Source organism: Cimex lectularius, unplaced genomic scaffold, assembly GCF_000648675.2.
Source record: "Cimex lectularius strain Harlan isolate CLEC.00 unplaced genomic scaffold, Clec_2.1 scaffold145, whole genome shotgun sequence".
NCBI classification, from domain to species: Eukaryota; Metazoa; Arthropoda; class Insecta; order Hemiptera; family Cimicidae; genus Cimex; species Cimex lectularius.
Window position 1 is genome coordinate 863,272 of NW_019392922.1, and position 12,428 is coordinate 875,699.

General features: G+C 37.6%; 1 protein-coding gene across 1 annotated transcript in view; it reads left to right on the forward strand.

The window, feature by feature from the left end:
* Window positions 1-9,041: 9,041 nt before the first annotated feature.
* The window catches only part of LOC106669168, an 86,270-nt gene continuing 82,883 nt past the window's right edge, over window positions 9,042-12,428 (forward strand). Inside the window, exon 1 of the mRNA XM_024229323.1 lies at window positions 9,042-9,122. Within this exon, the coding sequence (XP_024085091.1) occupies window positions 9,042-9,122 (81 nt within the window). The remainder of the gene's footprint in view (window positions 9,123-12,428) is intronic.

Sequence of the window (12,428 nt, forward strand, 5' to 3'; positions counted from 1 at the left end):
GCTGCCGTGATAAGTCCTGCGGCGGGGACTTTTTTTTCAGACACTTTCGGTTGATTCCGTAGCTTGCGCTCCCGATCTCATTGTATTTGAGAGGGCAGCTGGGCAACAAGCCTCGGGGGCCAACTATTGTCCTCTCTCCCCACATCATAGCGTCAACAATGCCACACATCACCCTCTATATGTTACATTCCCTTTAAATTAGGCTCACTTTCTCGGTTTCCAGGACGATGTTAAAACTGGACTTTCAGGGACGGAGGCGCGAGACAAACGTTTTAAACGGTATTGTAAAGGGGGCCAAAACAAACAGACCCCTTCGTTATTCCAAGACGAGAAAAAGTCAGGGTTTTGGAGCGGGTTTTGTTTTTTACAAGGTGTCAAAAACTCAACGTTTCGACCAACGAGCACTTTTATTTTTAAAATCTTGAGGATTCCTACTTGTTACCGACCTTTTCCGTCAGTCATAAATTTAAATCTATGGAAGATATACTGTCAATTAAGATAAAAATGATATGATAAAGCGATTAGTTCTTATCGATGCATTTGAGGACAATAGATTTTTAACTTCTACGGATCATTTTTACGTCATGAAGGGTTTTTATTGTCTTCATGGCCAGTCGAACTCCCTCGTAGGATTAAGTAGACAGGGGTCAATTTAAGCAAAAACGGATCTTGCGAGAGAATCTCCTCCCCCATTGTCCCTTACATGGAGGACCCCTTGTATCCACCGATAATTAAAGACAAGGTCCGGGGATCGTCCGTCTGTCGTCAATGGACGTTGAAGTCTCCACCGCGTCCTCCAGCCATGACAATGGACCCGATCCGCGTTTTCGTATTCCGACCTCACATCGCGCTTTACCATTTCGGGAGAGATGGTCCGTCTCAAATTGGCCGGCCCACTCCGCCGGCTGGAAACAGAGAAATCCCTCAGCCCCATGAATAATGTATTCGGAGGCCCTAACCGACCACCCCGCGCCCGCGCCGCGCCCCCCTTTCCGAAAAAAAATTAAATTATACTGTTCAACCCAGTTTTGACATCATAACAAACCATTACGGTGCCCTGCGCGTGGGGGGAGGGGTGCATTGAATGTAAATTTACGTTTTCGTCCTGAACTTTATCTCCCTTAAGGCTACGCCCCTGAATCCGTTCAGAAAGGATGCACGAGCCTTTCATTTGTCTATTATTACTTAATTAATGATAGATCATTTCCATGATTACCCTTAAACATAAAAATATCAAAAAAACCCTCTTACAGTGTATTTCCAATTTTTCATTTTATTATACAAGTGATTGCCATTAAAAATATTCCAAATTAATATTCACGACAAAATGTACTTAAGAATCCTCAACCTGATGGGGACGATCTGTCCGCATATATTCAACAACTCACAAACCAGCCAACAAACTTTGCAATTTAACAATCTCAACTGTCAGAACTATGTAAAGCGACAATTTCAACATCCTAACCATATTTACAAAATAATATAAAAAACTCTACAATATCTATAATTTGTAATTATTATTATTACCATCTTCTCTCTCTCTCTCTCTCTCTCTCTCTCTCTCTCTCTCTCTCTCTTCTCTCTCTCTTTCTTTCTTTCTCTATTATTTTCCTTCTCCCTTCTCTCTCGCTCTCTCTCTTTATCTCTCTCACTCACTCATTCACTCTCACTATCTTTTTTTCTCCTTTTCTTTCTCCCTTTCCTCTTTCTCTTTCTCTCTCACTTACTCTCTCTCTCTCTTTCTTTCTTTCTCCCTTCTCCTTCTCGCTTTTTCTCTCCTTTCGTTTCTGTCACAATTCCAACTTTTTCACTCTTTTCTTTGTAATGCTTGCTTAAGTAATTTAATTTTAGCTAGGGTCAGTGTTAATCTAAGAGATGACTCCCTCTCTCCACATTCCCAAACTCTTTTTTTGTCTCCCTGCATGCAGCAATGTCAGGTAGCAGTTACGCTAACATAATATTTTTTAAGAGTAGCGCAAGGGTGTCTGTTGAGTCTTGTATTTGTCAATTTTTGCAAACCATATCGCTCTAATTAGTGTTCCTCTACTTGTTCTCCTTCCTCAATCTATCACACAGTCATCCAGCAATTAGAAATAAACGGATTTGTAATTTTGGAGTAACTCAAGGATGTCTGTTGGGTCTTATTTTATCCAACTATATTTTTTATACCTTCTCATTCACTCTCTCTCTTGCTCTCTCTCTCTCTCTCTCACTCTCTCTCTCTCTCCATCTCCCTTTCGCTTCTCTCACAATTTCAACTCTTTCACTGTTTTCCCTGCAATCCTTACTAAAATAATTTATTTTTAGCTCAAATGTTATTCTGAAATATGACTCTTCCTTTTTCTCTCCAGGTACAAAAGCTCTTTTTTTTTGTTTCCCTGTAAGAATCTCTTTCTGGCACCATCTACGCTAACATAATGTATGTTTTAGGAGTAGTGCAAGGGTGTCTGTTGAGCTTTGTCGCATTCGTCAAATTTTCGCAAACTATCTCTCTCTAGTTAGTGTTGCTCTTCTTCTATTCCAATCGATCACACTGTCACCCAGCGGAATGGAATATATAAGTTTGGAGTATCGCAAGGATGTCTGTTGGGTCTTACTTTATTCAACAATATTTTTACGCTCTCTCACTCTGTCTGTCTTTCTCCTTCTCTTCTTCTCTCTCTCTCTCTCTCTCTCTCTCTCTCTCTCTTTCTTTCTCTCTTTCTCTCCCCTATCTATCTATCTATCTATCTATCTATCTATCTATCTGTCTGTCTGTCTGTCTGTATCTCTATCTATATAATTTTTTCACACTTTCCAATTTTTTCAAATGCAAAAAAAATCAGGAATAGTTCTAAAATTATTTTGATAAGGATTTAATTAATCGATTGTCATAAATTTTTCGTGTTACCCGGGTTGTAACCTTATCGGCTGAATAGCTTTTAATTGAAAAAATATTTAGTAATTAAAACTATCAATATTTAGTTTGTATATATTAATTTAATAAAGTATACACAGAAGAAATATATATCTTAGAATTTTACTGGTCAGAAAATCAGGTTTGTAAGTTTCACTATTCGCCATTATGCTGTTCACTCAAAACCATGTTCATAGAACGTTAAATGTCTATGACTCTATGCTATAGAAGTTGTCTCTTATTCTCTCAGTATTTTCTAATTTAAATTTAATCCAGACTAACCGGAGGAGTAGAAGTCCAATTTTTCTCGTGTTCTAAGCACCGTTCCGTTTCTCGTCCTTCGCCTCAACGAAATTTATGGTTGTCCGGGATGTTTTTTTTTCCTTCGCCCTTTTTTCCTTTTTCTCTCTGCTATTTGACGACTGCCGACCCGATTCCCCTAGAGACCAAGCGCAACAATTGCCATTAATTGAAAGAACAGGATTTGACAGGAAGGTCAACCGAGAGCGTGTCTATTATACTTTTAATTAATGCCCAGTCAGACATACTTTGTCGCTCGGGAACATTGTGCGCCTCTGGTAATAAAAACTGAGAAAATTAAAAATCAAATAACTCATGACAGAAAGACATAATTTCTTCTGATACGACGAAGAACTGTAATGATATTAAAATAATCTGTTGCATTAAAAATTAATATAGGCTTGTCTATGTAATAACAAAAATTTCCTAACTTCAAAAAGTATGTGTTTATATGTTTTATATCTTGTCTCCAAATACATTAAAAACAATAAAAATTTATGCTAGGCGTTTATAAAGTTTAATGCATGATCGAATCGACCGTGCTTCCTTTGGAGATGTTTTTCGATGTATTATTTCAAGGTTTTTCATTTTATATTAATTTTAATTGGTTGCATGCCTGCTCTTGTAGAAAAAGTCTTGCCCTGTTTGCCTCAAAGATGGAAAAAACCACATTACCGTCTTTTCTTCAACTGGAGCGCGAATTTATTCCAACCAGTTAATAATTCGACTAATTAGTTTTTATTTCACCTGTAGGCAAACAGGAAATGTCCGTTGAAATATCCCGAAGGCCGATAGTAAAACTGGTATCCTCTGAGACGTGGATGTCGTTTGCCTAATTGGAGAGCGTGATGCAGGCCATAGGAAGCTAATAAGACGTTGGCGATGGTCCATTAGAAATCCATTAGTTTGCCCTTTTCTCATTGTCTCTACAGTACATTGTCGGTCGGTGGATTGTTTTTTTTTATATACGACCTCACTCTTTAACGATCTGATTGACGGAAAGTTAAACACAAGGACATCAACGGGATACCTGGGTTAGTTTCTGTTAAAGATTGACTAACTGATTGATACGATAGTGGTTCTTTATCCCTCTATTAACATTGTTTTGGTCGAACACCATAATGTTGAATAATGAAGCTTAGAAACCTGATTTTCTGGTCATAAAGTCAGTAAAATAATAATTTTGAGGTTACAAACCGGGCAATATGAAAAATTAATACCATCGATTAAGTAAATCCTTATCAAATGTGATTTTAGAAAACAATTAACGTTTTCTTTAAACTCTGACAATGTTAAATAGCAGTAAAACGTAGTAGAAGTACAGTTAATTTGTGAGAATTTGACCAACTGTCAATATGAGCTAGGTTATTCTATTAAAAATGGAATCATGCCTCGCTCAACTTATAACCCTTGAGATAAATAGATAGGTAGATGGATAGTTAGATAAATAGATAGATAGATAGATAGATAGAGAGAGAGAGAGAGAGAGAGAGAGAGAGAGAGAGAGAGAGAGAGAGAGAGAATGAGAAATGAGAAAATGGAAATTGAGAAAATGTAGACAGACCGAAAACCAGTCAGGCAGAAATAGAAAGGGAGCTATATACATAAACAGAGAGAGAGAGAGAGAGAGAGAGAGAGAGAGAGAGAGAGAGAGAGAGAGAGAATGAGAAATGAGAAAATGGAAATTGAGAAAATGTAGACAGACCGAAAACCAGTCAGGCAGAAATAGAAAGGGAGCTATATACATAAACAGACTAAAAGAAAAGCAGAGAAAGAAGAAAGAGGGAAGGGAGAGAGAGAGAGAGAGAGAGAGAGAGAATGAGAAATGAGAAAATGGAAATTGAGAAACTGTAGACAGACAGAAAACCAGTCAGGCAGAAATAGAAAGGGAGCTATATACATACACCGACTAAAAGAAAAGCAGAGAAAGAAAAACAAAGAGTGGCTGAGAGAGAATGAGAAATGAGAAAATGGAAATTGAGAAATTGAGAAACAGTAGACAACAGAAAACCAGTCAGGCAGAAATAGAAAGGGAGATATATACATACACAGACTAAAAGAAAAGCAGAGAAAGAAATAGAAAGAAAGAGAGAGAGAGAGAGAGAGAGAGAGAGAGAGAGAGAGAGACAGACAGACTGACAGATAGAAATAACGAGCTGCTATTCAATTATAAATTAATTTAGTGTTAAAGGTTTGAAATTGTTCGAGAGATGAGAAGAAGTGTGAGAGAGAGAGACAGAGTGAGAAGGAGGTCAGGAGGGAGAAAAAGAGAGGGAGTGTTTGTACAGATTGATAAATAAAAACGGCTGAAAAGACATCCTTGCCCTACTCCTAAACATAAAGTATATGTGGGAGGGTGGAAAAGAGTGAGTCAGAGAGAGAAACAGACAGGTAGAAAGAACGAGCTGCTACTAAATTATAAATTCATTTAGTGTGAACGTTTTGAAATTGTGCGAGAGACGAGAGGGAGTAGGAGAGAGTGAGAAGATAAGATTTTTCCAGTGGTTTTTGTCTAAAATGTGGTCATTGCGACAAGAATCCTTTGGATATTTCAACATGTTATAAGTGTTGTTTTTAATGATAAAAACGAAAAAAAATTCAAGATTTTTGTATTTGTGTGGTGTTTAATAAAATTATTATTTGGAGATCGTGAGGTGCGTTCTGGTGTGATGTAGGTGTTATAAAAACATTTTCTTTTCGTACCAACGTTTCGATCTTTATTGAGATCATCTTCTGGGCCTGGGATTTATACACATTGTTTAAATTTTACAAATACATGTAGGATGTGAAAAAAACACATTAAATTTGTACAATTTATACAATGTGTAATCTTCCCAGGCCCTGAAGATGATCTCAATAAAGATCCAAACGTTGGCATGATAAAGAAAATGTTTTTCTAAAACCTACGTCACACCAGACCGCATCTCACGATCTCCAAATAATCATTTTTATATTTGTTGGCAACATTTTACACGTTACAGAAACCATCATTTATGAAGTGATAATTTGTTATTTTGCCTTAAATACTCTTGTTTAAGCATAAAAATGAGCCATTTTTGACTATTTATCCCAGCCTACAAACATACAAGAAATTTCATTTCAGAGGGAATTTTACCTTTTACAATTTTTATTTAGTTGTATTTTCGGAAAAAGTTATTAATTTTTGAGATATTTGCAGAAGATATAGGGGAAAACTTGTTTTTGCCCTGTGGAAATTAAATGTAGCGTTTTTGACCCTGCATCATTTCAATCACTAAGATCGCAAAGTTTAAGCCGGAACGTTTTCGAATCATCCTGTATATAAATGGTGAGAGTTTTGTTTATATTATGCTATAATAATATTCTGACGTTTCCACCCGTGCCGTAGAACCCTCTGAAGTTTGGGCCCAACTTTGCAAATTGAATTAATACGAATTTAAGCCGGCACTTCCCCCCGCAAGCCCAGAAGTACCGAGACGGTCCGTGTTTTCTGTCATGGCAAATTTGAAGTGAAACAACGTCTATAATTAGACCCAAAGCTGACTTCGTCTGTGTTTATAACGCCTGACAATCTTAATAAGGGGGCTGCTCGGACCTTGTAGGGCCTCCGAGTTCCTAATGTACTCCGTACCCGTCCTGACATGGGACAACGTCCAAACTTCGTCCAAGGACCCCTCCCCAGGTGTAAAGTCATTTAACACCATCATGTCGAAAATCCATAAACACACCTCGTCTAAATGCAGCGGTTACGTCAGGCATCAAGGGCGAGCCCGACATGGCTCTTCTATTAGCCAATGGCTTATGACTTCATTTCGCTCCTACCGTTAGGATTTCGTCTCTGTGCTTTCACCTGTAAAAGTCAACTTATGGTTATGAGCTTTATGAAAATAAGTTTCGACTTATATCGAATTTAAAGCGTGGAGGAGGGTCGCAACTCTCTGATGAACTGACAGCCCCTATTGTAACATTGTTTGACCTTAACTTAGAATATTTTTGGCTATTTACATACTCTGACTTTTAGGTTACAACGTCTCAACACATTTTTTTATTTATTAGACATGAGATTTGAACAATATTTTTCACCAATGCTACTGTCTTCTCTGTTTACCCTCCTTTCTTATTTTCATGATTGTTTATGGCTAATCATTGTGAGAAATTTCGATCTTATCTTTTCGTTCATGAGGAACTGAAGGCTTGAAGGCTAAAAGTCAAATAAGGCAAAAGGAGCCGGAAAGGAAGTGTGAAGTGCTTTTGCAGTTTGGCTGAAACTCGGCCGTGAAGCGCGTCTACACGGAAGGCGGAACGCATAAAGCCCCCCGAGCACGCCTGTTGCTTCATATCCACACAAGATAAACAGCAAAGGACAAAGTCAACAAGCTTGTTCTTCTCGGTGTAAGTTTCTTTGTTGGGTCCGCTTGTGATAAATGATGCCAAGGTCGCCGATGTTTAGATCCACGGTGGGAAGCCCCTCCTCGTCTTAATGGCAAAACCATTAACGCACTATCAATCATCCCGTTAATCAGAACGGAAGAAGGAGAAAGAATATTCACCGGGTGGCTCTAACCGGCGAAACGGGCCTCCTAATGGATTTCTAATGCTGGAAAAAAATTATAAAACGTACAATTTGACTTTAGCTCTTTTTTTACGAAATGTAAGAATACTTAAAAACAACCTAGGCATTGAATGAAAATACCACACCAAAATTGGCAAGATGTCTTATTTTTATTGTACCTACTTTGGAAAGGGGTTTTCCGTATACCGATGTCAGTATAACAAGTAGCATATAATTTTCTATTAATGCCTGGCTATAAAAACTTGGGTTATAAGCAGGGCGAGGCATGCCTCGATTTTTTTCCGAATTTGCAGTATTTGTTTATGTTGTTAATGTTTGGCTGCACAGAGAGTCGTCTATTATAAACCGTGTTCCAATGTCAATAGTCAGATGGGGCGATGTATGGGTTATAAGAAGGGCGAGGCTCAACTCAATTTTTGCGAATAGGAACCCGGGACTTTTTATACTGCCAATGCCTAACTATAGAAAGTCATCATTTAAAAACCGTATTTAAATGGGAATACTCTGATAGGGCGATGTGAGGGTTATAAGCAGGGTGAGGCACGACCCAATTTTTGCGAATAGGAACCCGGGAATTTTTATACTGCGATTGCCTAACTATAGAAAGTCAACATTTAAAAACCGTACTCTAGGGAGCGTTGACACCCATATGTGGAAAAATATGGAATCCTCATCTTCCTTTCTTGCGCCAAACTATGATTCATTTTTAATTGTCATAACATGCGCCCGAAATTGGTCCTTTGTGATAATTCTAGACGATATAAAGTGTTGGTGGAATTTTTTTGGTTTTGTTTACGAGGGTTCGCAACAGCAGAGGTCATATCAAACTTTTATTTCTTATCCTACTGTCAACAATTTAGACGTTTTGTACCAAAAATTATGTACTCAGAGTCCAGTATGGTCAGTCATAAAGGCCCAAATTTTTTCATGACCATGCAGAACTCTCGTTTCAAAAATGACATCAAAGAACCCACAGCTGGGGCGTCGGTGGCCGCAAGGTTTAGTCTTTGACACGGCGCTCATCACTGTAAGGTAAAGGTCCCGGGTTCGAATCCAGCGGCCCTGCATTCGAATCCGACATACATACAAATGGGCTTTTTTTCAAAAACACCGGCACCCTGAGGGTTTATATGATCTCTGCTGTTGCGAACCCTCGTAAAAGAAAAAAAAACCGTACTCAAATGCGAATACTCTTATGGGGCGATGTGAGGGGTATAAGGAGGGCGAGGCATGACCCAAATTTTGCGAATAGGAACCCGGGAATTAATTATGCTGCGAATGCCTAACTATAGAATGAGTCATATTTTAAAAGCCGTGATCAAATGGGGCGATGTGAGGGTTATAAGCAGGGCGAGGCACGACGCAATTTTTCCGGTTTGCATTTTTTATATTTTATCTATATGCTAGGCACACAAACACACGTAAAAAAACAACATGCTCGACACACTAGGTTGTTGCAAAAGGACTATACAAAAGAGGTACATATAAAAATAAGTTATAATAAATAATCAGATCGATGAATCAGTTTCTACAATTTTCTCCAATAAACATTTACAATATCTACACAATCATGTCGGTTTGTTTTATGATTGTGCATATAACAACATATCAAACAGTCATAGCCCTTGTGCTTTATGAGATATAAAATACCCGACATACATTCATAGTGAGGTTTGATGACGATACAAAACTTTCGATTTATCGGGTGATACTTAGATTTACATATTAGTGTGGAAAGAATCGTCTGTTCATAAAACGTGTTCTATTGGCAGTAGTCAGGTGACGGCGCGATCTAAGGGTTATAAGCAGGGCGAGGTACAACTCGACTTTTTCCGGTTGGCATTTTTTATATTATAACTTTGTGCTAGCTATAAAAACGCACATATTAGGCCTTCATCTCTGTAAAAATATACATATACAGTTTCAGTATAAGTTGTCAGAGTTATAAGAAGGGCGTGGCATGCTCGCCGCACTAGGTTGTTGCAAAAGGACTATACAAAATAGGTACATATATTGGGACAGTTCAAGTTGTCAGAGTTATTAGCAGGTGGTGGCGTGAATCGATTTCCACAATTTTCTCCAATAAACATTTACAATATCTATACAATCATGTCGGTTTTTATGATTGTGCATGAAAACGTGTCTATTGGTAGCAGTAAGGTGGGTGGCGTCGCGATCTAAGAGTTATAAGCAAGGCGAGACATGACTCATTTTCTGCACATTTCTCTATTAAAAACGCGTATATTTATACTACTTACACAATCGTACTGGTATGTAATGTTTGCACATTAGAACAACATAAAACACTCACACGACTTGTGCTCTTCAAAATATAGCTTTCGGTTTATCGGATGAAAAAAAATATCTTTTGACATATTTGTAGCATATGCAGATATTTATACAATCTTGCAGAAATTTGTTGATTATACCCCGTTTTCAGTTTATAAAACAACTTTTTTTTAGTTTTACATATATATAGTGTAGAAAGTAAAATAGTAATAATAAATGAAAATGTCTATTGGTAATAGTCAGAAGGTGTAACGTCAGGGATATAAGCAGGCCTAGGCATGCTTTCATTTCTTCAAATTAGAATATTTACTCCGTCTTACTGATTTTTTAGGGATTGTGATTGAACATTTATTGTTATTGATTAAACATTTATTTTTTGTTGTGATTGAACAATTATAATTTGTTACAGCTGTGTTCTTTCGTATCTACTCCATACCCGACTCACAGCAGTGTAGAGGTTTGGTGATCAAGCCAAATTTTCAGTTTGTAAAGAAAAACTTCTTAGTTTTGTATACGTTTATACTTAGTTTTATATAGAAAACGTCGTATAGTTAAAAAAAAAACAGTTTTCCATTGCCGATTGTTAAGATGGTGCAACGTCAGGGTTATAAACAGGGAGAGGCACGATGCCAATTCCGCAAATTTCGATAAGTTTATACAATCTTCCTGCACTTTTTAATATTTGAAAAAGTATATAATACTATTATTTGAATGTTCCTCTCCAATAAAAAACCCATAATGGACTCAGCCATATAGAAAATTGGAATGATACCAAACTTTCGGTTTTTTAGGTAAAATTTCTTATTTTACCATAAAAGTTGTATATTTAGTGTTGTCTATTAAAAACGTCTTTCATCGGTTATATTCACACGGTGATACGTGTTTTTTTTTAGTAATGGTACATTAAATGACTTGCTCAAGGTATAAGCCATACCCGACTTACAGCCAAAACCTGAATATGGTGACGATGCCAAACTGTCAGTTTAGAAGGAGTTTTTAATTTAACATATATTCCTAGTTAGAAATTGTCATCCTTTAAAAAAAATGAATGTCTTTGGCGAGAGTTAGACTGGATCACAACGTCAGGGCTGTAAGCAGGGCGAGGCATGAATATTCAGTTCAAGCCTCCACCTGATTCTAAAGTTCTCAATGTAGAAATTGGATGTCGGCACCAAATCTTTACTTTAGAGGCGTTTAATGTTTTACATACTGCTAGTTTGAAATTGTCCGTTTTTACAAGTGTCAAGAGGCCTATGATGCAACATCTGGGTTATAAGCAGGGCGAGTCACGAAGCTTCAGTTTAAATGATATTTTCAAGCAAAACCTATGCTCAGGATCATTTTCTTCTTGAAGCTTTAAGATTTCTAAGAAATAGAGTAAAAAAAAACATTTACTTTAGCAAACCGTAGATTCAAGTTCAATCCGAAAGAACCTTTAAGCCGTACCGACTGGCCTTCTGGCGCTCATACTGTTTATTAATGTTTTCATTCTAAATTAGGCCGAACGGTTGCACACATGGACCACTGATGATGATGATGTAATCTTGAATTATCAGTTCAAATTTCATTCTAGCTAAAGAGACGTCCAATATCAAATTGGGTTTGGTTTTAAATGAATCCTTAATGATTCTATAGAAGATATATATAAAGAAATGTTTCACTATAGCTAAAAGGTGTAAGATTTTATCAGCCAATAAGAAAATATTACTAAAATAAATTTTCAAGTTAAAAGCTGAATGATGTCGCCTATCTAGTAGGTTTTGAAAACGACTGCCCCTAATCCGGTTCAATTCAGAAGCTTAAAATCCTCTACGCTGTTCTGTATCATTAGATGACCGTTGTTTTTTGTTTTTTTCTCAACCTATTAAAAAGCGCCGAGATTAAGTTCAGGGAGTGTAAGCGCCCTTGTGTTCGGCACTAATGAGCGTGTTACAGTCCGAAACTCCTTGCTAATTAAAAGCAATTAACCAAAAGACATTTCCGAAGAGTACCCGGCCCGATAAGGAGTTATACGCCCGTTTCAACACTTTCACGACCCCCTCGCTTTTACAACTTTCTTCTCATGCGTTTTCAAGTTTTGACAAGAAGTCATTTCTCAGAAAGGCGATCTGCGCATGGAAAACAATTTTGAATCGTTCCCCTACGGGAAAAATCACCTTCCAATCATCCCGTGGTCCAGCTTCTAGAATTTTCACGGGGTGGACGTCGCTTACGGTTAATTCTAAAAAAGGCATAAATCAATCGGGTACGGACAGACCCGCACCGCCTTAATTGTATTGAACGCCCTGAGGAAGTAGCCGGTGTATATTCAGAGATGAGATTGCCATCTACGAGACGTGCCCGTTATTAAAATGTATCCCACTTAGGTGTCAGAGATAACTCGGAATTTAA